This window comes from Macaca nemestrina, chromosome 9 (genome assembly GCF_043159975.1).
Source record: "Macaca nemestrina isolate mMacNem1 chromosome 9, mMacNem.hap1, whole genome shotgun sequence".
Classification (NCBI taxonomy): Eukaryota; Metazoa; Chordata; class Mammalia; order Primates; family Cercopithecidae; genus Macaca; species Macaca nemestrina.
The window spans coordinates 138,667,901-138,695,326 of record NC_092133.1 but is presented as its reverse complement, the minus strand read 5'-3'; the positions used below and the strand labels follow the sequence as shown (position 1 = coordinate 138,695,326).

The 27,426-nt window shown below is 39.1% G+C and overlaps 1 protein-coding gene and 1 pseudogene across 1 annotated transcript; both read right to left on the bottom strand.

Annotated features, from left to right (window-relative positions):
• LOC105490779 (aldo-keto reductase family 1 member C4) lies at positions 1-26,443 on the bottom strand. Its single transcript, XM_011756686.2, has 9 exons — positions 26,313-26,443; positions 23,034-23,201; positions 14,953-15,069; positions 13,583-13,660; positions 13,029-13,151; positions 6,501-6,610; positions 6,070-6,235; positions 2,117-2,199; positions 1-226 (listed from the first exon to the last, which is right to left on the bottom strand). Exons 1-9 carry the CDS (start codon positions 26,394-26,396, stop codon positions 184-186), a joined length of 972 nt encoding a protein of 323 aa, XP_011754988.2. The 5' UTR covers positions 26,397-26,443; the 3' UTR covers positions 1-183.
• On the bottom strand, positions 9,376-12,568 carry LOC139356284 (ADP-ribosylation factor-like protein 4A; annotated as a pseudogene).
• Positions 26,444-27,426: the final 983 nt, after the last annotated feature.

The following is a 27,426-nucleotide window of genomic DNA, read 5'->3' as shown; positions in this document are numbered from 1 at the left end:
TTTAATTACTTTAAGATAAAATTTATTTTCTTTGCTTTCTGGACTATGGATGTATGTAGCTAACTGAAGTTGCCAAGCAGGAGGGATTTAACCAGAGGCCGTGTGTCCACCAGCATAGAGACATCCTCTGCATCACCATCCACACGCAGGGCTTCTGCTAGATGTCGTGCAACACCCTCTATGCTAATATTCATCTGAAAATGGATAATCAGGGTGGTCCACAAGACTGAAAAGAGAAATGATAGTACATAATATGGATGAAATGACTCTATTAAAAAGCTGGTAGCGAAGTGATTTCTAGGACGCTGCCATTAGTGTGAATGTTAAGTTTATTTTCAATTTGTAGAATCTGTCTTTCATGAACATGACTTTATAATGTGTGGTTTTTTTTTTTCCCCAAATTAAGAGCATTTTCAACTTATATTCCCTTGCCTGGAATTTATCACACAAACTACACAGGGTCAGTTGTTCAAACACAGTCTTTCATATCTGTTAACAGAGCAAAGATACATTCTGACCTTTCCTATTTCAAATTCTCAATGAAAGCAGCAACTCATCCTGCATTGTTTTGAATAGAAACAAGCCAGCTACATATTCATCACTAAATTTTGAGGGTTAAATGTTCTTTGTAGCAATCACACATCCTTTAAAGTATTCATTACTGACTAGCTGCTTACCATATGGAAAATATTTTCTTTGATTCAGACATGTAAACTGTCCTATGTGATATGGGGTTCCATATCCAAAACTCTACAATATAAGGGCAATCTTTAGGTGGAAATAACACAAAATAGAATGAATAAATGATTAATATTGAATAATTGGTGAGAATTACTGATGTTTGCCACTCTTCATTTCCTTTTCCTGATTTCCTATTTTACTATTTTCCTCTAAACAATGATATTTAAAAACGTTTGAGTTCTTACGACGTGCTGCTGTGTTTATCTTTTTTAATACATTATCTCATGTCTATTACCTGTTAACATCGCCACTGCAAGCAGTGACATAACTTGTTTTTCCCTCATCACGTGAGTGCCTTTCTGTTAATCCTAGAACCTTGGAGCATATAGAAAAAGAGTAAGATCTTTTGTCAGCTATATATTATCCCCAAAGATGGGACTTTCCAACTCTTCCCTTGATTTTTTTTTTTTAATGATGGAATCTTGCTCTGTTGCCCAGGCTGGAGTGCAGTGGCACAATTTCGGCTCACTGCAACCTCTGCCTCCCAGGTTCAAGGGATTCTCCTGCCTCAGCCTCCTGAGTAGCTGGATTTACAGGTGTATGCCACCACGTATGGCTAATTTTTGTATTTTTAGTAGAGACATGGTTTCTCCATTTTGGCCAGGCTGGTCTGAAACTTCTGACCTCAAGTGATCCACCTGCCTTTGCCTCCCAGAGTGTTGGGATTATAGGCATGAGCCACTGAGCCTGGTTCTTCCCTTGACTTTTAATCTCTCTTCTCTAAAACTTCTTTATAGTCTGCATTTAGATTTCCATATTGGAAAAATAAATCAGAGCCAAGAGTTCTAATGCCCACTAAGGGCAAACTTTCTGGAAGCAAAATGCAGTGCTTGGGTCATGAGCAAATGTCTAAAGAGAAGGAAGAAAGAAATTTGAAAAGGGTAAAGATACTGAACTGACATGATCTAGTGAGCAATTCCACACGGAAGAGATGAATTTCTGGCATGGACACCAATGTTGTTGGAAATGTTTATCTGATAAGGAACTGAGCGGATTTGGAAGAAAAAGCTGTAAGTACAGATTTGGAAAAACATGTAATCAAGCCATGTGCACAATATCCAATTTGTCCACTAGGCCATAGCAGAAATGCCAGGCCAACATGAAAGGTGCTGATTCAGCAATAATATTGGCTGCTCTGGAAATTTTCAGGGAGTCAGGAGAGCAGAGGCACAGGTTGACCCATGCTGACCCTGGGCCCGCTCACCCTGTCAGAGAACAGAGCTCTGGAGTGAATCCAGAAGGAGAGTTCCAGAGTTCCTGTCTCACCTCTGACACATTGGCCTCTGTCTCCCTGGTATTAAGGTCACTTTTCACACCCATCTGACATTCCTCCTCTAAAAATAAACTTGGCAACCCATTTTCCAAAGTTACTTACAAATCCATGACAACATATCGAAAATTTCTGTTTAGGTCATCTAGAACTTTCATATCCTCTGAAGTCAACTGGAATTCAAAAACCTACCAAAGAAGTAGAAAATTTTTGTTGTTAGATTGCATAATTGTCAACTTGGAATAGCCAAGTATATCACAGCAGGGTGTAGAGGCAATATGTAAAATATTTGATGAGTTTCCAAAAGTTATGAAAGATCAGCTCTAAACTCTCGAGTGATTAAAGAACATCAGGTAAAATATAAATCCATTCCTAGATATTATATATTGAAACTGCACAAAACTGCAGACAAAGAAGATCTCAACAGAAGCTGGAGATGGAATGAAGTTGACCTGGTGTGTGCATGATTGGCTCATGTACTTAGAAGATTTAGAAGAATCTAGAGGGAAATTTTTGAAACTTATAATTTAGAGAGTTTGGTGGCGATACAATTTGGATATCTGTATCCTAATCTCATGTTAAAAACGTGATTCAGCAATGATGGAAGTGGGTCCTGGTGGGAGGTGTTTGTGCCATGGGGGCATCCTTCATGAATGGCTGGGTGCCCTCCCCATGGTAATGAGTGTTCACTGCATTAAGTCACATGAAATCTGGTTTAAAAAGGAGACTGACATTTTCTTTGTTTCCTCTTCATCTCTTGCTATTTGATATGCTTCCTCCTCTGTCACCTACCATGAGTAAATGCTTCCTGAGGCCTCACCAAAACCAAATTGGTGCCATGATTTTTGTACACTCTGCAAAATGGTAAGCCAAATAAACCACCTTCCAGCATATTTTATCTGGCCTCAGGTATTTCTTTATAGCAGTGCACAATGGACTAATATGGAAAATTGTTACTAGGAGTGGGACATTGCTAAAAATGTCTGAAAATGGGGTAGTGGCTTTAGAACTGGGTAACTAGCACAGTTTGGAAGTGTCGGGGGGGTTCAGAAGAAAATGGGAAGATAAAGGATAGTTTGGAACTTGCTCTGCATTGGTTAAATGATTCTGACCAAAATGCTGATAAAAATATGGGCAATGAAGTCTAGGCTAATGAGGTCTAAGACCAAAATCAGAAACTTATTAAAAACTGGAACAAAGATCACCCTTGTTATACCTTAGGAAAGAACTTGGCTGCATTGTGTCCATTCCAGGACTTTGTGGAAGTCTGAACTTAGTGATGATTTAAGGGTATCTGGTGGAAGAAATTTCTAAGCAGGAAGACATTCAACAGATAGTGTGACTGCTTCTAACAGCCTATGATCAGGTATGGGAGCAAAGGAATGACCTAATGTTGGAATTTAAAGCTTCCTGAAGCCTCTCCAGAATCTGGTGCTATGCTTTTTGTACAGCCTGTAAATTGTGAGCCAAATATAGCTCTTTTCTGTATAAATTGCCCAGCATCAAGTATTTTTTTATAGCAGCACAAAATGGACTAATACAGATGGATATTGTTGGATTTCTATATTTCTGTATTTGTCCCCATGACATAAACAGCCCCAACCAGACCCCACTTCCATCATTGAGGATAACTTCTTTTTTTAAGTTCTAGGGTACATGTGCATAACGTGCAGTTTTGTTACATATGTATACATGTGCCATGTTGGTGTGCTGTACCCATTAACTCGTCATTCACATTAGGTATATCTCCTAATGCTATCCCTCCCGCTTCCCCCCTCCCCACAATAGGCCCTGGTGTGTGATGTGTTCCTCTTCCTGTGTCCAAGTGATCTCATTGTTCAATTCACACCTATGAGTGAGACCATGTAGTGTTTGGTTTTCTGTTCTTGTGATAGTTTGCTGAGAATGATGGTTTCCAGCTGCATTCATGTCCCTACAAAGGACACGAACTAACCTTTTTTGCATTTTAAAATGAGATTAGAAGGAGACAAATATCCAAACTCTGTATCATCATCAAACTATCTAAATCATGAGTTTCAAAATTGTTCTCTAGATTCTTAATCTTATAAGTACATGAACCAGTCATGTACACACAAGTTTATTTCATCTCTAGTATTTGTTGAGATCCTCTTTGTGTTTAGAGTTGTACAGTTTCACATCAGATATAGAAATACTGAAATCGAGGCCGGGCGCGGTGGCTCACGCCTGTAATCCCAGCACTTTGGGAGGCCGAGGCGGGCGGATCACAAGGTCAGGAGATCGAGACCACGGTGAAACCCCGTCTCTACTAAAAATATAAAAAATTAGCCGGGCGCGGTTGTGGGTGCCTGTAGTCCCAGCTACTCGGGAGGCTGAGGCAGGAGAATGGCGTGAACCTGGGAGGCGGAGCTTGCAGTGAGCCAAGATTGCGCCACTGCACTCCAGCCTGGGCTGGGCGACAGAGCGAGACTCTGTCTCAAAAAAAAAAAAAAAAAAAAAAAAAGAAATACTGAAATCGAAATATATTCATCTGATTTCCATCTTCAATGAACAGGTATAATGTGAAAATTGTTTTCAACAAGATTCGAGACAGTAATTGTCCAAACCCTAATAACATCATGCTCAAAGAAAACAAGTAGTTGCTTGAAGAGGATCTCAGTATTCAAATTGGAAAGAATTTAAATATCAAAAGATGTCACTAATTGCTAGCATAATACTAAATTACTAAATTTTATTGGAATACTCTAATACAGAGAATAAGAGGAAAAGAGAAAGTCATCAATTTAACAATTGAGGAATCTAGGTAAGAAGCATTCATTGTATTAGAATATTTGCATAGATTAGAAAATTCTCAAGTTATCCAAAGACTATTAAAACTATACGTTTTCTATGAATAAATCTAGGAAAACATACACAAATGCCTTAAGAATGCTATGTAACATAATTTAGACAGTACAGGAAAGTTAACTCTGAAAGAAGGGAAATATCAGAAGTACTTATGGACACTTTATGACAGGATGAAAAATCAAGATAGGTGAGCAAATATGGACTTTTCAATAATTCTTAGACATTTTAGTATTAAGTGAAAATTATATGTACATTTGCATCCTTATTTCACATATTAAAAATCAAATTATCCCAATTTATGAAAGTACATTAATACTTTTATAAGATATTAATAGAATATAGTATATTACTTTGTATTACTATATAATATTTTACTACATAATATAGTAATGTATTGTCATGTTTCCAATATAGGAAAAGTCATGATATTAACAACTACAAGACAATATCATAAAGAATTTGACTACGTTAAGAGTAGAAACTTTTGTTAAAACCACCATAAAGAGAATCAAAACACTGGTACATTTTGGGAGAGGCTATTTCAACAATACATATGAAGCTCTAAAGAATATCCAGAATACAAATTCTGGATTAATTCTGCAGAGCTGCCTCATTGCCCTGCACACACGTGAGACAGCCCGGCCGGGAACAGAACTAGACTGAGTTCAGGTGGAGCTTAGGCTAAATTACAAACCATGAAATTGTCAGTTAAATAAATGGTTTTCTATTAAACCTCTATGTTTGAGAGGTTTTCTTTTTTATAATTTTACTTAGTATTATGTTTTTCTACACATAGAAAAAGGCAGGCAACCTAATAAAAATACCCAAAGACTTCAACAGGCACTCAAAAAATAATTCTAAGAATAAATACATGAAATTTATATGGAATAAACAAGGGCATGAAGAAAAAATCTGCAATGATTTGAAGACTAGAGAACATCTAACCCAACTCACTTCAGAAAATGAAGACAAGGTGATGTCCCTAGCAGAGGGATACAGAGTAAGTTGCCAACTTTATGCCAAAATTTCTGGTTTTGGTCCCATCCTGATTCTCTCCACCCATGCTGCCCCTCCTAGAGTATAATAGAAAACCCTTATGATGCACACAAAGCATTTGTACATAGGAAATGCCCAGGAGATGGACTTAGTGCAAGGGTGTCCTGAGAAGCTTACAAGAAGCACACATGTGAAGGACACCATGCAGGAGCCCTGACGCCCACTCAACTCCTCACCTGGACATTTTCTCTGATCCGCTGCTCATTGTAGCTCTTGGCCAGGACCACAACCCCACGCTGCAGCTGGTAGCGCAGGGCAATCAGGGCTGGGGATCGTTTGTGTTTCTTTGCTAAGGCGCAAAGAACTGGGTCCTCCAAAAGAGCTGGGGAGTTCTGGTCCACCCTGGAAGGAAAGCCAGAAATGCTGAAGTCTTGAGGCTGGATTCAGTTTGGTAGGAGGCTCCCTAAACAGACTAAGGTGTTCATTCTGCACCAGAGCCTCTCAAGTGAGGCGCCTGAACAATAGCATCACCTGGGATCTCATCAGAAATGCAAATTCTCCCCGTACACTGATTCACAGAGAGTGAACTCCAGGAGACTGAGTAGGCTATAATTAAACTTTTTCATCAAAATGGCATTTTAGGTAAACTTCCTGTTGCTTTTATTACCATAGTTTATGTCGTTGGGTTCCCAGAGCACTATGGGCAACCAGGACAATGTCTTTTGACTTGCAGAAATCCAGCAGTTTGCTCTGGTTGAGGTAAGGATGACATTCCACCTGTAGATGAGCAAGATGGAAAAGCATCAGATAATTCAAAACATGTTAATATAAAGATTAAAATAAGCTGAATAAAGTATAACATTAAATTTGAACTGAGAATATTACTGTCAAGTAATGATCTTTTTAATAAAAATACATTTTATATTGCTGTCCTAAAAGTATACACAGAAATGTTATTTCTGAGCATAAGCAACTCTATGAACCAAAGTCAGGTTCTAACAACCTTTGACCACTAGAATTGCATATGGCCAATTCCAGACTTGGGATAGGTTAAGATTCTGAGCTTTGAACATCAAATCGTGCCAGAATGTAAGAATTTCTTTAAAGACTTATGAGGTCAGATTTAAAAGAAAAAAGTAGTTTTACAGGAATCTCAGTAATATTTGTGTAGATTTGAGCATCAAAAACCAATAATGAATAAAAATCACATATTATAGGAAAACAATCCATGTCTTCATAGTGTTGAGTGGTTAAAAGTGATCAAAAGTATTTGCCTTCACCAATGGTGATTGATATGTTTTGGCTCTGTCCCCACCCAAATCTCATTTTGTAGCTCTCATAATTCCCACATGTTGTGGAAGGGGGTCTTATCTGTGTTCTCATGATAGTGAATAAGTCTCTCAAGATCTGATGATTTTAAAAATGGGTTTCCCTGCACAAGCTGTCTCTTTGCCTGCTACTATCTATGTAAGATATGACTTGTTCCTCTCTGCCTTCTGCCATGATTGTGATGCGTCCCCAACCATGTGAAGCTGTAAGTCCATTAAACCCCCCTTTTCTTCCCACTCTTGAGTATGTCTTTATCAGCAGCATGCAAATAGACCAATATGGTAACTTCGTACCAGTACAGTGGGGCGTTGCTGAACGATACCTGAAAATGTGGAAGTGACTTTGGAACTGGGTAGCATGCAGAGGTTGTAACAGTTTGGAGTCCTCAGAAGAAGACAGAAAAATATAAGAATATTTGAAACTTTCTAGAGACTTGTTGAATATCTTTGACAAAAATGCTGCTAGTAATATGAACAATAAGGTCCAGGCTGAGGTGGTATCAGATGGAGATGGGGAACTTGTTGGGAACTGGAGCAAAGGTGACTCTTGTTATGTTGTAGCAGAGAGTGGTGGCATTTTGTCCCTGCCCTAGAGACTTGTGGAACTTTGGATTTGAGAGAGATGATTTAGGGTATCTGGTCAAAGAAATTTCTAAGCAAAGCATTCAAGAAATGACTTGGGTGCTGTTAAAAGTTTTAAAACTTTTAAAACCAGTTTTAAAAGGGAAACAACATAAAAGTTCAGAAAATTTGCAGTCTGGTGATGTAGTAAAAATTAAAAACCCATTTTCTGAGAAGAAATTCAAGCCAGTTGCAGAAATTTGCATAAGTAACAAGGAGCCAAATATTAATCACCAAGACAATGGGGAAAACGTCTCCAAGGCATGTCAGACACCCTTGTGGCAGCCCTTCTCATCGCAGGCCCAGAGCTGGAGGCCTAGGAGGAAAAAATGGTTTCATGGGCTGGGCCCAGGGTCTCCATTCTGTGTGCAGTCTAGGGACTTGGTGCCCTGCATCCCAATCACTCCTGCTGTGACTAAAAGGGGCCAAAGTACAGCTCAGGCTGTGGCTGTACAGGGTGCAAGTCCTAAGCCTTTGGCAGCTTCTATGTGGTGTTGAGCCTACGGGTGCACAGTAGTTAAGAATTGAGGCAAGGGGCCAGGCGTGGTGACTCATGCCTTTAATCCCAGCACTCTGGGAGGCTGAGGTAGGCAGATCACAAGGTCAGGAGTTTGAGACCAGCCTGACCAAGATGGTGAAACCCCATCTCTACTAAAGATGCAAAAATTAGCCAGGCGTGGTGGTATGTGCCTGTAATCCCAGCTACTCAGGAGGCTGAGGCAGAAGAATCACCTCAACCTGGGAAGTGGTGGTTGCAGTGAGCTGAGATCGTGCCACTGCACTCCAGCCTGGGCCTGGGTGACAGCAGCACTCTGTTTCAAAAAAAAAAAAAAAAAAAAAAAAATTGAGGTTTGGGAACCTCCACCTAGATTTCAGATTTCAGAGGATGTATAGAAACGCCTGGGATATCCAGACAGAAGTTTACCACTAGGCCCATGCTCCCATGGTGAACCTCTGCTAGGGCAGTGCTCTGGGGTCAGAGCCCCCACACAGAGTCCCTGCTGGGGCACCACCTGATGGAGCTGTGAGAAAAGGGCCACTATCCTCCAGACCCTAAAATGGTAGATCCACTGACAGCTTGCACTGTGCACCTGGAAAAGCTGCAGACACTCAATGCCAGTCCATGAAAGCAGCCAGAAGGGAGGCTGTACCCTGCAAAGCCACAGGAGTGGAGCTGCCCAAGAACATAGGAACCACCTCTTACATCAGCATGGATGTGAATGGAGTTCCATTGACTCCTGGATGTGAAACATGGAGTCAAAGGAGATCATTTTGAAGCTTTAAAATTTGACTGCCCTGCTGGATTTCAGACTAGCATGGGTCCTGTAGTCCCTTTTTTGGCCAATTTCTCCCACAGGGAACAGCTGTATTTACCCAATGCCTGTACCCCCATTGTATCTTGGAAGTAACTAACTTGCTTTTGAGTTTACAGGCTCATAGGTGGAAGGTACTTGCCTTGTCTCAGATGAGACTTTGGACTGTGGACTTTCGATCTAATGCTGAAATGAGTTAAGACTTTGGAAAACTGTTGGGAATGCATGACTGGTTTTGAATTGTGAGGACATGAGATTTGGGAGGGGTTGGGGTGGCATGATATGGTTTGGGTATGTGTCCCCACCCAAATCTCATCTTGTAGCTCCCATAATTCCCATGTATTGTGGGAGAGACCTGGTGGGAGAGAATTAAATCATGGGGGCAGGTCTTTCCCATGATGTTCTTGAGATAGTGAGTAAGTCTCATGAGATCTGATGGTTTTATAAGGAGGAGATTTCCTGCACAAGTTCTTTCTTTGCCTGGTGCCATCTGTGTAAGATGTGACTTGCTCCTCCTTGCCTTCTGCCATGATTGTGAGACCTCCCCAGCCATATGGAACTTTAAGTCCATTAAACCTCTTTTTCTTCCCAGTCTCGGATATGTCTTTATCAGTAGCATGAAAATGGACTAATACAGTGATCATTACAGTAATTGTTTTCCAGGACATGAATAATTAAAGGGAAAGAGTTAAGCTTTTTAGCATATCCAAGAGGAGTAATTGTTTCTTTTCTTGACTTAGTGAAAAAAATTTTTTCATAATAAAATATAAAGTGAGAATAGTAAACTTGTAGTTAAAATTGAAAGTAATTACTTTAAAGCCCCCAGGAAAGAACAAATACAATAAAAATGCAATACAAAAATTTAAAACATCATTGATGTATACTCAATCATTATGTGAAAATATGCTGTGGAATATAACTTTCCCTTTTGATTATTTTCACCCAGCAGATTACTAGTAATTGCAAAGGGGAGAACACGTGTCTCTGGAAATTAGATCTGGTTACCACTTGTTTAACCAAGTGATCAAAATTAGCATCACTAATTGTGGGACAATCTGTCATTTCATGCTGCCTACTGTGGTATAATTTCAGGGATACAGCAAGGTAGAGGCAGTTTGTCACCAAAAATGTTATACTTGGATGGATGCTTTATATCATAGAAGTTAAACTTCGAATCTACAGAAACTTACCTTTCAAAAACTTGGAACAAGTTAACTGATCAAAGTATAAGAAACTGAAAGTCACAACTGGATTTTTTTTTGTTTTCATGATATATCTTTTATATTTACTCTTTAACATTTCTCATTACTTTATAATTCTGTAGAGGTCATACACATCTTTTATTTGGTATAATTTCAGGTACTTATATGGTATCTTTAAATTTTTTCATCTTCTATTTATGGTTAAAATAGAGGTATAAGAGACATTTCAATAAAACAATGGGAAATCTGAATACTGACTGGATAATCAATTATATGAGGGCATTACTGTTATTTCCTTATATATAATAATTGCAGTGTTACTGGGAGAATATCTTCATTCCTATGCCATGCTTTGAAAGGTCTGTAGAGGTGAATTGTGATCATTACAATATATTTTGAAGAGATTCAACAAAGACTACATGTATTGATGCAGATCTACTCATATATACCTATATATTTGCCAGGTTGGCAAAGTGTCAACAATTTTGGATATAGATGGTAACATGTAGATGTCCTGTATTATCCCTTCAAATTTCTCTAAAATTTGAAAATGTCATAATAAAAAAATTGAGTAAAACTAATATTAAAACCACATTAATTCCTTAACTTTTTAATTGGCAATCAAGATTTTGTATTATATTACCAAATACATAAATTTTAAATACTACATGTTTCAGCTGTAGACCTGTACTCATTGACTCTAAGTAGTAAAAGAGTAAGTTAGAGAACCAGAACCATATGCAGAATAGATGCTTCTCAACAGTTGATTTGATGACAGAAAGCAAAGAGGTGCATCAAAATTAGATATGGGCAGTCACAAGGTCGGCTCAATGTTCTGCTAAATTTTCCTCAGTGTTGATTTCATCCACCACAACTAGTGATCTCCATAAATAGTTAACTCTCTTTTTTTCAGTCTTTAAAGTTTTATTTCACCAACTTCATGTCAAATTTCCGCAATTGCGTTCTGGTTAATTTAGTATACTTGCTTGACTTCCCAAAATGATAGTACTGAAATATTTGTGGGGTAGGGAGAAGAGACCACTTGAAGCATCACTGCATTTACTCATCTTCCACACAGCCACAGAGTTGGGCATCTGATTGTTCGATGAAACGAAGCTTTGACAGCACGCAGGAGGGCATATGGGATCTGATTGTTCAATGAAACGAAGCTTTGATAGCACGCAGGAGGGCATACGGGATCTGATTTTTCAATGAAATGAAGCTTTGACAGCACGCAGGAGGGCATATGGGATCTGATTGTTCAATGAAACAAAGCTTTGACAGCACGCAGGAGGGGCATACAGGAAAACCAGGCTTAGACAGTCTTGCATTTGTCAAAATCAGACCAGAGAAAATCTATTCCACATATATAGAAAAGGTATCATATTCATCTTTTTATATTACTGCAATATTTTTCTTTTCATTGTCACATCATGGAGTTTCTCATATCCTTTATTTCATGTCCTATGATTGCACAGGTAGGCGGCAAATGCCAAGGAGTGGATGAGCTCAGTTCAACCATTGCTAACAATTTCTCAATTTCTGAGAGAGACAAGTTCTTCAAGTCTAGTTTCTTAGCACCCGTAAGTACAGGGACATCTTTATTTTCTTATACCCTATTTTATAAAGTTCAGTTTTGACTTCTTCCATTCTTTCAACATCAACAGAGTCCACAGCAAACACAGTGCCATCTGTGCATCTTGCATATGGCTTCTACAGTGTTCCTCATTTCCCCTGACCACCTACATCTCAGGAGTGAAAAGTGACTGTTTTAGAATTTTCCAAGGTTACCTTAATTTTTCAGTGTTAAATCCTTTGGTGGGTATGGTATTTACAAATTTATTGAATAGCAGCCTGTATAAAACAGTTCTTCCAGCACAGTCCAAACACGAAATAACAATGTGGAAGGACTGAAATGAACGGCAGGATGGACAGGATGGTAATTTAGTCAGTTAGTCCATTCCCCTATTTCCAGCTGCAAATAAGTGTTCCAAAATGAAATGCTTTCTTTTTTGTGCTTTAGAACTTTTCTTCTCAGGTGGTCTAGCTATAAGACTCCCGTTTTGGGTCTGGGTCTAAATGAGACAACATTAGCAGGCTTTTCTACACGAGGCAAGGGTGGGGGTAGCACGCCACATCCTTTCAGCTTCTCTCTCAAGCAGCTCTCATAAACAGGTAACTTCCTCTCCCTAACCTGGATGACTTTCACTGTTTCCAGTTAGTTCTTACCTGCTGAAGAACTATGAAAACAGAGATGCCAATAAAAAGCATTCAGACATCTAAACCTTATTTAAACCCGTAGTACCTATCTTCTCTTATTCTCACTCTCCTGATTTATTGCTCATCCCATGTTTTTATGGCCTTTATAATTATACACATTATACTCCAAATCATCTTTACCAATCCACTCTCTGGTGGTCTTTTCAAACCTTAGAGATAAGTCCACCTTCTCCCTGAGCTCTGATTAACCATTTCAGTCCTCCTTGATGAAATTTACCTCCTCCAAAAGTAGTATACAGAATTCAGCATGAAGGTCTCTGTACCTTTTTCACTAAGACTTCTCCAAGGAGAGGTACAATTAAGGGTCTTCCATGTTCTTCTAGGCAGAGGCTTTGCTTTCTAGAATCTTCTCTTTCACAAATGTAAGTGGAACAGAACGAATGGAAGCCAGGCAGTAGGACAGGAAGATGGGTATTGAGAAGAGAAAGGAGAGGAGGCTGAGGGCCCTCACCTGGTTGCAGACGGGCTTGTACTTGAGTCCTGGCTTGTTGAGGATCATCTCCAGCTGTCTGCGGTTGAAGTTTGACACCCCGATGGACTTGGCCAATCCTGCATCCTTACACTTCTCCATGGCCTGGGAAGGGGTTGTGAGGAATTATTTGTGCAGTTGGCTGCAGATTATGATAAATGCAAGACAGAACTGCTAAGCAACAACTGTTAAGATATGACAATCAAAATAGCAGTGATTCTCAAGAGAATCACAACAGATAACAGAAAAGGATAGTGACAGCAAGAAGAATTTGGGTATCCTCTTTAGGAAGCTGGAGAGGAAAATGCACATGGAGGGGGAGGAATACCTGTCTTCCTTGTCCCCAATTTATCTCCTTCATTTCCCACTATTCTATTTCAGTCATGTGTTCTTCCCTACCACTCAGCAAAACTTCCTTCGTCAAGCTCCTGAATTTCTAGTTCCAGTGATGCATATTCCACTGGTTGCACATGAAAGCTGGGAAACAGGTTTACCTCTTGTCTTCCTTTTCTGTACTCTGTCCTCCTAGCACTTACCTCCCATATGGCACAGAGATCCACTGTGTCGAACATTACTTTTCCATTTTCATCTTTTGGTAGTGGCGTCTCACCTGGCTGAAGTAGAAGCAGTCATTTTAATGTCACAATTTAATTTCTCCACCCATAGGCTTGTTCCCATGTACATTTTAGGATAATCCACCAGGTGCTGCAATGTTCTAGAAAGTGGTGTGGGCAAAGTGTCTCACATACGGAGTTTTAAGGCATGTCTTTAGGAGACAGGTTTCCTTTAATCTCCTACTTCCATTATATATATATATATATATATAGTATATATAATATATATACACTATATATATTTATATAGTGTATATATATATATAAACATTTTACAGGTTTTACTTTTATCTGCTCCTATAATTTTCTCTGGGGAAATGCCACTCTTTGACTCAAAAAGTCCTTGATATCCAGCAATAAGGGATTGTATTCTTGATCCAGGTGATACAATAAGAGTTCCTTATCCCCCTGAAGATTTGATAGTACATGAGCAGGATCTTAAACCAAACGTGGTCAAATGGAAGTTCTTTTCAATTTGTATTTGAAAGTTGTAAGACCCATGGAGGCTGTCTTATGTTAATTACCATGAGCCTTGAGCTGCCTCAAAACTATCATTGCCAACAATGAAAAAGGCTGGGACAAAAATCCAGAAAACCTCTTGGAGTTCATAGATAATTATGGAGAAAAGGTCACATTTTTAGAGTCTAGGTCAAATCTTTATTCATGGCAGTGACTACCCATTTGCATCATGCAATAAACTCTTCTTTAAATAAACTAGCCTGAGTTTTTCCCTATAAATTTAAAAGTTATGCACAACCGAAATTCATGACTAAGCAAAGCTACAAACTCCAGTGTGAAACAAGCTTTAGTGAAGAAGGCAAAGATTCTCAGGTCCCATTATGGTTTCCTTTTTAAGACTCACCCAGAGTGAGTTCCACCAAATCTACTTCAGCTTAAAATGGGGAGAGATAATGGAAACTCACTGTACCACATGTGCAGTGATTTTTTTTTTTTTTTTGGCACCACAGCTGCATAAATCTCTACATCTGTGAACATCCTAAGAGATGGACTCAGGAACCCCAATTAAGACAGGGTCTTAAAGGTGGCTATCATTATTTTCTTGAGTTTTTGAAGCAGAGGCTTTTGAGGTTGATGTACTGTCTTCTGTTGTCATCATATATTAGACAAGAAGGTTTCACTATTTATTCAATAAAGCATGTTAGACATTATACTTGGGACCCTTCTCCCATGTAATAATACCTACATCCTCAGAAGCTTAATTCAACCATCATCATAAAGGATGGTCATGCTGACAACAGAAGAGAAAGAAGTTTGATCTCAAGATTCCTTACCTTGAGAGCCATTGGGAAATGAATAAGATAGAGGTCCACATAGTCCAGTTGAAGTTTTTTCAGTGAGCTTTCCAAGGCTGGTTGGACCAACTGTGGTCGAAAGAAAGTGCACCAAAGCTGCATGGTAAAATAAAGGATTGATGTTGAATAAAAACATGAGCCAATTTTATTAGTTTGCTTCACCTAATATTTAGACATTTTTCACCGTTCCAAACTGATGACCCCTGGCAAAAAATATTCCCTTTGTTTATTTTGATATGACCTACCCATATGAAAGCTATTCTATATTGCATATATAGTTAGTACAACTACTGAACAATGGAATTAAAATTTTCAATAGGTAAAAATTGGTATCAAATAATAATTCTGATTATCTGAACTGTGTTTGAGAGAAATTGTAAAGCATTTGAATAGTCTAATTTTCTCATCCATTGAACCCGATGGCTGAGAATAAGTATTCCTGTTTAGAAACTGAAGAGCAAAAAGTTGTTACATGCTGACAAGTGTTGAGCATCATTTAAGATACTTTTGTTATCTGTTGTTTCACACTCATAGGACTCTCTTATGTTGTATCTCCCTGCCTCCCACACTCTTCAATGAAAAGGACAATTGAGATTCAGAATAATAAGATACTGAAGAAAGTCATCCCAGACATAAGAAAAACTAAAATATGATTATAGGTCACTATTAATCTCTAGTCTAGGTTAAACCATCCTGATTTGAGTTTTTTGTTCCCAAGATCGTGGATCAGAGGCAGTGTTAGCATGACTCTCCCACTTGGAAAGACAGAATAGCGTGTAGAGATTCACAATGCAAACTTTTTTCCAGGAAGCAATGCGGTAACTGAATAGGAAAACTGAAAGAATCCACAGACCCTTTGAAAGACGTGGCAGGCTGCAGCCTACACTGTGAGACAGATGAAAAACTAAGTGCCCAGAGTGTGAGAAGGGGAGAAACTGCCTCCAGAATACCCTTCCCCACCAGGGACTCTGAAAATTCAGGCCATGGGTGTAAGGCCTTAACCCTACCCAGGCTCAGAGCTGATTTAGGGAGAGGTGAGAAATAAAGTAGAAGCAGCAGTGACAAGTGCCACAAGGGTATTACCAATCTGCAGCATGGACTGAAGGAAGCCATTTCTTATTTTATCTCACAGGGGACATCAGGGAAGTCAGCCAATCTGAACTTGGGGAGTTCCAGCACATGCCACAGATCGAAAGAGGCTCCCAGCTGAATTTCATGATATTAATATTATCTCGAGTAGGGATGAGCTCCTTTGGCCAGAACTCTGGAGGAAAGCAGGAAGTGTGCTGCAGACAAATGCAGAAGCCTGGCACCTGGCCTTGCAGGTGGATGGGCAGGACATAGCTTGAAAGCCAAAGTTGCTATCTCCACAGGAAAAGCTTATGGCCCATGGCAAGTCTGAGTTCTGAGCACAGGCTGCTTGGAACTTAGTTCAGTGCTCTTAGAGCACTGTGGAACTGGGATCTGCTTCTAACTGCATGCGATCTTGGTGAGGCTTACTGCCACTAGCTACTCCTTACTCCATGTGTGAACGCTTTTGTGCAGCAAAGGCAGTTATGCTCCCCTTTGGAACATTACCCCAGTAGTCTGAGCACCATCCCCTGATGCTCACAGCAGCTGTAGCTAGTCTCCAGAAAGTCAGAGTGCATACTTGCCTAACCCGGACCAAACTTGGTTGTGCCCCTCCACCCACCCTGGTAGCGTAACACACAATAAATTTTTAGAAAATTTATGACCCTGCCCGTCACCTGAGAAACCAGTATACCTCCCCAGGGCAACATAAGGGAAGTTCAAATCTCACTGCTACCACCACAGCTGGTGCTCTTTTGCAAGTGCCATCTCTTGGTTGGAGGCCAACCAACACAGTTCATCACAGAATATCTAGGTAGACTAACACTGCACCCAGCTAGGAGAAAACTTGTGTAGGATCTCAGCTACCACCATTGCCTGCAACTACCTGGCCAGACAGAAGTCCTGAGTGTGGCCATGGGACAAGTTTGCTACTATTATCACCAACATTTGAGAAAGCCAGCACATCAGGGCTATTGATAATCAAGGCATCTCAGAGTCTATGTCACTTCCCTGCCTTCCCCATGACAGCTGGAGCTGGTACCCACTGCTAGGAGACTTGAAGACAGGCCACATCACCGAATCCCTTGCAGATATTCCCCAGCACTAGTCCAGAGTAAGGCAACCTCACTGCTGGGTGGCTAGACCCAGAAGAGCAATAACAATCACTGTAGTCTGGCTCTCAGGAACTCCTACTCTCAGGGTAAGGGGATGGCATCACATCAAGGGAACTTTCCGTGGGACAAAATAATCCAGAGAGCAGGCCTTGAGTCTCACATCTTTCCATAGGTGGAAAGTTTCAGCAGACACACAATTGCAGTGCTGGGTTCAGCAGGGAAAGTCTCAACCTCTACTCACAACAGTCAAGCAGCCTTGGTGCTCATGAAAGGTCTTAGAGAAGGGGTGGTCTTTCCCCTCTTGTCCATCACTGCAGACAAAGCTAGGGCTTCTCCCAGAGGAGCTCAGCATTGGTATACCTATAGCCAGCCTTCCTGTAACATTTCAGCATGACTGCATCCCCACAGGAGGAGCACTTCCCGGGTGCAGGCTTCCATGAGCGGCAGTCATGATTTCTCCCTACTTGGAACATTTGCGTTCCTACAGACGAAAAGTGGTGCCTGTCTGATCTCAATATCCAGAACACTGGGACAAAAGAGGCTGGGAGGTGGATAGCTTTCCTGTCAGCCTGGCAGGTGAGCTGTTCAATTCCCACCTATGCGGTGTTTGGTTTTCTGTTCTTGCAATAGTTTGCTGAGAATGATGGTTTCCAGCTGCATCCCTATCCCTACTAAAGGCCATGAACTCATCCTTTTTATGGCTGCATAGTATTCCACGGTGTATATATGCCACATTTTCTTAATCCAGTCTGTCACTGATGGACAGTTGGGTTAATTCCAAGTCTTTGCTATTGTGAATAGTGCCGCGATAAACATACGTGTGCATGTGTCTTTATAGCAGCATGACTTATAATCCTTTGGGTATATCCCCAGTAATGGGATGGCTGGGTCAAATGGTATTTCTAGTTCTAGATCCTGGAGGAATCGCCACTGTTTTCTACAATGGTTGAACTAGTTTACAGTCCCACCAACAGTGTAAAAGTGTTCCTATTTCTCCACATCCTCTCCAGCACCTGTTGTTTCCTGATTTTTTAATGATTGCCATTCTAATTGGTGTGAGATGGTATCTCATTTTGGTTCTGATTTGCATTTCTCTGATGGCGAGTGATGATGAGCATTTTTTCATGTTGTTGGCTGTATGAATGTCTTCTTTTGAGAAGTGTCTGTTCATATCCTTTGCCCACTTTTTGATGGGGTTGTTTGTTTTTTTCTTGTAAATTTGATTGAGTTATTTGGAATAATTAAGGAAAACTTTCCTGGCCTGGCTAGAGATTTAGATATCCAAAGAAATCCTGGGAAATTCATTGCAAAAATATCACTACCAAGGCACAAGGTCATGAAGCTATCTAAAGTCAACATGAAGGAAATAATTCTAAAAGCCATGAGACAAAAGCATCAAGTAACTTATAAAGAAAAATCTATCAGACTTAACAGGAGGCTTCTCAGCAGAAACCTTACAAGCTAGAAGGGATTAAGGTCCTATCTTTAGCCCCCTTAAACAAAATAATTGTCAGCTAGGAATTTTGTATCTAGCAAAACTACATCTCGTAAATGAAGGAGAAATAGTCATTTTCAGACAAATGCATAAGGAATTTGCCACTATCAAACCAGCACTGCAAGAAATTCTGTAAGGAGTTACAAATCTGGAAACAAGAGCTCATTATGCACCACAGTAGAACCTTCTGAAAGCACAAAACTTACAAAGCCTATTAAACATAACACAAAAAACCAAAGTATATAATAACTAAAATGATAAATAGAATAGTGCCTCCTATCTCAATATTAACATTGAACATAAGTGACCTAAGTGCTCCACTTAGCAGATACAAAATGGCAGAATAGATAATAAACCACAAACCAAATACCTTCTGTCTTCAAGAGACTCACCTAACACATCAGGATTTGTATGAACTCAAGATAAAAGGGTGAAAAAAAAGATTCCATGCAAAAATGGAAACCAAAAGTGAGCATGAGTTGCTATTCTTACATCAGACAAAATAGCCTTTAAGGCAAAAATAGTAAAAAAAAAAAAAAAAAAAAAAAAAAAAAAGACAAGGTCATTATATAATGACAAAGGAATCAATCCAACAGGAAGCTATTATAATCTTGAATTTATATGCACCTAACACTGGAGCTCCCAGATTTATAAAACGATTACTACCAGACCTAATAAATAAGATAGCAACACAATAATAGTGGGGGACCCAATACTCTACTGTACAGCACTAGTCAAATAATTGAGACAGAAAATCAAACAATGGATTTAATTGTACTCTTAAAAAATGGACTTAACGGATGTTTACAGAACATTCTACCCACCAGTTGCAGAATATATGTTCTTCTTATCAGCACATAGAACATTCTCCAAGATAAACCATATGATAGGCCACAAAACAAGTCTCAATAAATTTAAGAAAATCCAAATTATATCAAGTATCTTCTCAGAACTAAGTGGAATAAAACTAGAAATCAACTCTGAAAGGAACCCTCAAAACTACAAAAATACATGGAAATTAATCTGTTCTTGAATGTTTTTGGGTTAAAAAAATCAAAATGACAAGTAATTTTTTGAAATAAATGATAATATTGACACAGTTCTCAAAACCTCTGGGATATAGCAAAAGCAGTGCTAAGAGGAAAGTTCATAACATTAAATGCCTACATCAAGAAATCTGAAACAGCACAAATTCACAATCTAATGTCACACCTCTATGAACTAGAGAAACAGGAAGAAACTAAAACCTAGGCTAGCAGAAGAATAGAAATGACGAAGATCAAAGCAGGACTAAATGAATTGAAATAAAAAAATTACAAAAGATCAATGAAGCTAAAAGCTGGTTCTTTGAAAAGATGAACAAAATTGAGACCATTAGATTAACCAAGAAAGGAAGAGAAATCGAAATAAGCACTCAATTAGAAATGAAACTGGACACATTACAAATGATACCACAGAAATACAAAACAATCATTTGAGACAACTAAGGATACCTTTATGTGCACAGACTAGAAAATCTAGAGTAAATGGATAAATTCCTGGAAACATACAACCCTCCTAGATTAAATCAGGGAGAAATAGAAACCCAGAAAAGACCAATAACAAGCAGCAAGATTGAATCAACAACAACAAAAAAAATTGCCACCAAAAAGTCCAGGTTCAGGTGGATTCACAGCTGAATTCTGCCAGACATTCAAAGAAGAATTGGTGCCAATCCTACTGAAACTATTCAAAAATATAGAGAAAGAGGGAATCCTGCCTAAATTATTCTATGAGGCCAGCATCACCCTAATACCAATACCAGGAAAGGACATAACAAACAAAAACAAAAAGCAGAAAAAGAAAACTGTAGACCAATCTCCCTGATGAACACAGATGCGAAAATCCTCAAGAAAATACTAGCTAACCAAGTCCATCAGCACATCAAAAATATATCATGATCAATGGGTTTCATCCCATAGGGCAGGGATGCTATGATATACACAAGCCAATAAATATATCACACAAAGAGAATTAAAAACCAAAACCATATGATCATCTCAATAGATGCAAAAAATAAAATAAAATCCAGAACCCATTTATGATTAAAAATCCTCAACAAACTAGGCATAAAAAGCATGTATAACAAATCCATAGCCAACATCATACTGAATGGAGAAAAATTGAAAGCATTCCCCTGAGAACTGGAACAAGCTAAGGATATCCAATTTTTACCACTTCTGTTAAATGTAATACTGGAAGTCCTAGCCAGAGTAATCAGGCAAGACAAAAAAATAAAGGGCATCCAAATTGGAAAAGAGTAAGCCAAAGTATTGCTGTTTGCCAATAATATGATCATATACCTACAAAACCCCAAAGCCTCATCCAATAAGGCTCCTCTATCTGACAAATTCAATAAAGTCTCAGGTTACAAAATCAGTTTACAGAAATTAGTAGCACTGCTATTCAACAACAACCATGCTGAGAGTTGAATTAAGAATTCCATTTACAACAGCTGCAAATAAAATCCCTAGGAATATGCTCAACCAAAGAGTTGAAAGATCTCTACAAAAAAATACAAAACACTGCTAAAGGAAATGATACATAAACAAATGGAAACACATCCCATGCTTATGGATAGAATCAATAGTATGAAAATGACCATATTCTAAATTCACATGAAACCACAAAAGGGCCTCAATAGCCAAGGCAATACTAAGCAAAAAGAAGAAATCTGGAGGCATTTTATTACCAGACTTCAAATTATACTACATGGCTATAGTTACACAAACAGCATGGTACTGGTATAAAAAATAGGAACTTAGATCAATGAAACAGAGAACCCATAAATCAGGCCAAATACTAATCTTCGTTCGACAAAGCAAACAATAACATAAATTAAGGAAAATAACCCTATTCAATAAATGGTCCTGGGACAACTGTCAAGACACGTGTAGAAGAATAAAACTGGAAGCCATCTCTCACCATATGCAAAAACCAACTCAAGACGGATCAAAGACTTAAGTCTAAGACCTGAAACCATAAAAATTCTAGAAGATAACATTGGAAAAACTCTTCTTTACATTGGCCTGTATGTTGGCGTCAGCAAAGAATTTAAGACCCCAAAATGCAAATGCACAAAAAGCAAAAATAAATGGGACCTAATTAAACTGAAAAGATTCTGCACAGCAAAAGAAATAATTATGTGAGTAAACAGACAACCTACAGAATGGGAGAAAATTTTTGCAAACTATGTATCCAGCAAAGGACTATTATCCAGAATCTACAAGGAACTTAAGTCACCAAGATAAAAACAACCCTGTTGAAAAGTAGGCAAATAACATGAATAGACATTTCTCAAAAGTATACAAACAGCCAAAGAACATATGAAAAAATGCTCAACATTACTAATAATCAGGGAAGTACAAATTAAAATCACAATATCACATCACCTTCTGCAAGAATGGTTATAATTAAAAAGTTGAAAAAACAGAAGTTGGCATGAATATAGTAAAAAGAGAACACTTTTACACTGCTGGTAGGAATGTAAATGACTATAATCACGGAAAACAGTATTGGAGATTCCTTAAAGAACTTAAAGTAGATCAACCATTTGATTCAGCAGTCCCAATACTGGTATCTAACAAAAAGAAAATTCATTATATGAAAAAGACACATACACATGTTTATAGCAGTACAATTCACAATTGCAGAAATATGAAACCAATCCAGGTGCCCATCAACCAATGTATGAATAATGAAAATGTGGTATATATATATACATCATGGAACAGTGTGTATATAAAAAGGAATGAAATAATATATTTTGCAGGAACTTGGATGGAGCTTGAGACCATTATTCTAAGTAAGGTAATTCAGGAATGGAAAACCAAACACTGTACATTCTCTCTTTTAAGAGGGAACTAAGCTATGAGGATGTATAGACATACAGATTATATAATGAACTTTCAAGACTCAGTGTGGGTTAGGTTGGGAGTAAGGTAAGGGATAAAAGCCTACATATTGAGTACAATGTCCAGTGATCGCCTGACAGCTTCACTTAAATCTCAGAATCACTACTATAGAATTGATTCATGTAACCAAAATCAACTTGTATCCCCAAACCTATTGAAATTAAAATATGAATTCATAAAAAAATTACACTGAGCTGAGGCTCAACACTTAAAGTAATTTTCAAGTAATAAATTTGAACACAATAATGATGAGAAAGGCATCATCATTCTCTGCCTTTTATTTCAGTTTTAATACATGAATATGTGTGAATAAATTGGAACTAATAAGCACAATTCACCCACAACTACTGAACCAGTTACAGAATTGTCATCTCCACACGATCACATTAAATACATGTGCATGCAAGCTCATCATAGGCACAGTACCTTTGAAGTGTAGAATATGTCTTCTCTCTTCACACTGCCGTCTGCAATCTTGCTTCGGATGGCCAGTCCAACCTGCTCCTCATTGTTGTATAAATAAGCAGAATCAATATGGCGGAAGCCAGCTTCTATTGCCAATTTGGTGACCTCCACAACTCTGTTCCTCGGAACCTGAAGGAGCAACGGAAAGTAGTAGTTGGTGATTAGTGTGCTTGAGAGGTAGTGAAACAGGAAAAGTTCCCTTGTCCTCACAGGGTGTGCGATGGGGGTGTGGTCAGTGCTCCTCTGCTCAGACCTCTAGGGGAGCATACAGATGGGGGCAGGGTGTGGGGCTCCGAGCCCGCAGCAGTGTCTAGGTGTGGATGTTTACAGCTTCTGAAGCCCCACTGGGCGTGTGTTACAGGGTGCTCTTTCAGTTTTGTTCTTTTAGTTTTGCCATCTACAGGCTTGTGTTAACCAGCTCAATTAGACCCTCTACCTTGTTGCAAGGACAGAGGGGCTTTCTGTATCCTGGATTCTTGCTTTGCTGCACCGGAAGGATCGGATCACACCTGGGCTTGGAGAATGAGTGCAGGGTTTCATTGAGTGGAGAGTGGAGGTAGCTTGGGGGAAGTCAGAAGGGGATGGAGTAGGAACGTTTTCCCCTATCAGCAGCCTGGATTGTCTTTTGACTGCCTCAGTCATTCAGCGTCATTCTGCTTCTGCCAGTAGGTGGCCCGCTGGCGTGCTGGTGCCTTTTGGTGAGTTTCTCTAGAGGTCCAGCGGCCTGTGTGTGTGTTCCTCTGCCGATGTGCTCCTCTCAAAGTCCATCCGGTTCTGTCTCTGCCTTTCTAAGATTTGGGGTTTTTACAGGCACAGGATGGGGGCATGGCAGGCCAGGGTGGTCTTGGGAAATGCAACATTTGGGCAGGAAAACAAAAATGCCTGTCCTCACCTAGGTCCCTGGAGGTAGAGCCCTAGCCAGGGACTACATCCTCCTCCACCCAGCACTTCCCTTCCGCGCTTCTGTATAATTTAAAGAGACCACGCTCTTCCCTTCCCAGCACTTCCGTATCAGTAGTTCAGGCACCAGCAATGACCTTCACAAAAATCACATTATCCTCGTGTCTTGGGTTAGTTCTACATGTGGAGTGATAAACCCATCCCAATTTGCTTTAGTCTTTCCTAGTTAGTAATAAAGATTGGGTATCCCTGGACCTCTTCAGTCCCAGGCAATTACTGGTTAATCACTAGCGTGAAGTTTCCCAACAAAAACTTCAGATTTAGTCATTTGTTGGAAAAATTAACAAGACTCAACTTATAGTTATTATTTGAGACAGAGTCTCACTCTGTCACCCAGGCTGGTATAAAGTGGCACAACCTTGGCTCACTACAAAATCTGCCCCCACCCCCACCTTCTTCACCTTGGGCTCAAGTGATCCTCCCACCTCAGCCTCCCAAATAGCTAGGACCAGACAGGCATCATGATCCCGGTTAAGTTTTTGTATTTTTGGTAGAGAGGGGATTTCACTATGTTACCCAGGCTCAAACTCCCGAGCTCAAGGGATCCACCTGGCTTGGCCTACCGAAGTGCTGGGATTACAGGCATGAGTCACTGCATACCCACTTCTAATTATTTTTTAATATAGTGAAATTAACACATGGAAAAAGGCACACGGAAGAAATTATGGTAAGAATACAGTGTAAGTTCCTATGATTAGTCTCTCAGTGATGTTTCAGGAAACACACTGACTTCCTCCAGCAATGTTGACTACAAGGGATGCTATTTGGAGACTCAATTCCCAAGATTTTAACTGGGTGCTGGTTACATTGACCCAGTCTGTATAGCACCCACCAAACTTCCAGTCTTGTAAAGAAAGCAGGTATACAGAAACCCTACACTTTGTACAACCAGTTAATTATAGACAGCACCCTTATCAGTTAGGAAAGGGTGAGAAATTCAACTTCTCAGATACCAGCCAGGCTCCAACTTTGAAAACAGGTGCATCTACGGTGGCAGTCTATTGTGTTGACTCCTTTCTACACAGTCATTAGCCATTCAGTGTGCATGACAGAATTAAATACTAGGAGTAAAGACATATACTCCAAGTATGTAGATTTATATAGCTAAGAAATTAACTGCAACCTGTGAGAGATTAGTAAAGTACGCTTTATCCCTAACAAATAAGATCAACTCTTTTTAGGAATGATATAATTTCAGTGAAATTTAAAATTATTGACTTATCTACCAAATTTGGATAAAGATTTTAAAGGTATATTTTTTAAATGACAAAACCATAAATGAAACAATTTTCTATTTTAATATAAGTATTTTGGAAGCTTTCTTTTTCTAGTGAAATTAAAAGGAACTAGATGCCAGGTCTCACTGCCTTCCCCTATACCAGCCCTGATCTTCTCTTTGCTGTGCAAGCACTCAAGGTTTACCAAAGCTAGAGCTTCTGTGTTGTGTTTTTCCTTACTTCCCCTTCATGCCAATTTGCATTACAAAGTGAACCACTCCTGTTGATGGTCTTCAGGGTGTTTCTCTGTAAATTCTTACAACATATAGTTGACCAAATTTAGACACAAATTTTATGTGACTAGTCCTTGTTAACACACTTAGTAGTCTTGGAATACAAGTTTTCCTCCAATGTAGAAATAGCTCAGTCTAGAAAAAAAGTCTCCATTTTGCCCACTTCTGTGTCAGAGGACCACCCCTATCATTTTGATACAAATTTCTTAAAGTTATTTTTCCCGTCAGGTAATTTTCCTAGAGTTGAGAGTTGTACAGGGTATTAAGTCCAGGACCAGTATTACTGTGCCATGCTCAAGGCCACGCGGCAGCTCAGCAATACTATCCCAGCGGTTTTCATACACCCCATCTTTAGGCGCTGTTGCCACAAAGGTTTCTTTTGATCATGTCTAGTAGAAGAATAAAAGATTTCTTCAACCACAGAAATAAATGAGAAACCATTCTCACTGCAGTCATCTCCTACAAAGGGAACGACCAGGCAGTGTTCTTCACCGTTGAGTTTTATATACTCTGCCAAGCTGGGCAACACACAGAAACAGCAGATAAAAACAGTATACAAAATAAGCAGTAAATTACTGAATGACAGACCTCAGTGCAAAACGAACATTGACTACCTTTTCTCTTTGAACGTAGAATAGCTCTAGCCTAGTAAGACAGACCAGATGAGTCACGCAGAGTAACGGAAACACAAAGCTGAACAACCCAGGTCATCGTCCACTTATGCTAGCTTTGCTCTTTTAAATGCTCAATGCTGAAAATGTGATTATTACCTCTGGAGGTGCATAGGAGCCAAATCCCAATACGGGCATGAAGTGACCATCATTTAGCGCCACACGCTGATATTTGGGATCCATTGCATGTCACTTCTTTCGCTATGCAGATCCTGTTTCCTTCGTCAACATCTGGTATTTATATTCAGGGGTTATATAAACAATGGGCAGGCAATGTTGCACTGCTCCCTGGGGCTAATCAATGAAACGTAAGAGGAAGCAAGTGACAGTGTATTACACAAGATGTGAAGAAAATTGACCGGTTCACTTGTTTCTTATCAAAGAGAATTTTTAAGTACATTATTATATAGTGAAAATAAAATATTTTTTCTAAAGTGAAATTTTCTATTCAGAATCCATCTATCTATATATAATAACTCATCCAACAGATTTATAGAATGATTGGTGATCATGTTAGACTATAAAATAACTCCAGCTACAAATCTCATTTTTATTAATGCCATGATGATATCTCATCTTTATCTTCTGTCATTTGAAATAATCAATCATCTTACATCTTTCACACAGACAGTATTCAAAAGAATGACTAGTGAGCATTTTTTTAAAAATGATGACCCTCAATAAAGAAAAAAACCAAAGAAAATTTCTCTTTTTACATTTTTCATCAGCAAATTAATTTTGTTTCTTCTTTCTTTTGATTGTAGTAGGAATTTTCATTCCTGATAGAGGTGCAGTGCTCATGATGTGGCAATCCTGCAAAGGTTCAAAGGGAAAAGAAAAATTCTGACACGATGTTTATTGGAGTATTAATTATTAACAGTGTTTGGACTTTGGACATAATTTACAATATGCAAAGAGTGCTTAAATAGTATTTTCCATCCAGTTTTATAAGAAACCAGCAAAAGTAACTTCCCAAAAAACTGATAACTATTTTATATAATTTGTGATCTTATTAAATATTATAAAGAAAAAAGTAATTAAATTGGTGAGTAATCCTCAGATGGCATAATTTTACTTGTTTTTCCCGTTGGAGGACAGATTAGAAAATGATGATTAGGCTGGGGGCAGTGGCTGATGTCTGTAATCCCAGCACTTTGGGAGGCCAAGATGGTAGGATTACTTGAGGTCAGGAGGTCGAGACCAGCCAAGGCCA

Coding starts and splice junctions, on each gene's coding strand:
- LOC105490779 (XM_011756686.2), bottom strand. CDS start 26,396: ATGGATCCCAAATATCAGCGTGTGGCGCTAAATGATGGTCACTTCATG. Junction 13,661..14,952: donor ATTTCCCAATGGCTCTCAAG/GTAAGGAATCTT, acceptor CTTCTACTTCAG/CCAGGTGAGACGCCACTACC. Junction 6,611..13,028: donor ACAAGCCCGTCTGCAACCAG/GTGAGGGCCCTC, acceptor GCTCATCTACAG/GTGGAATGTCATCCTTACCT.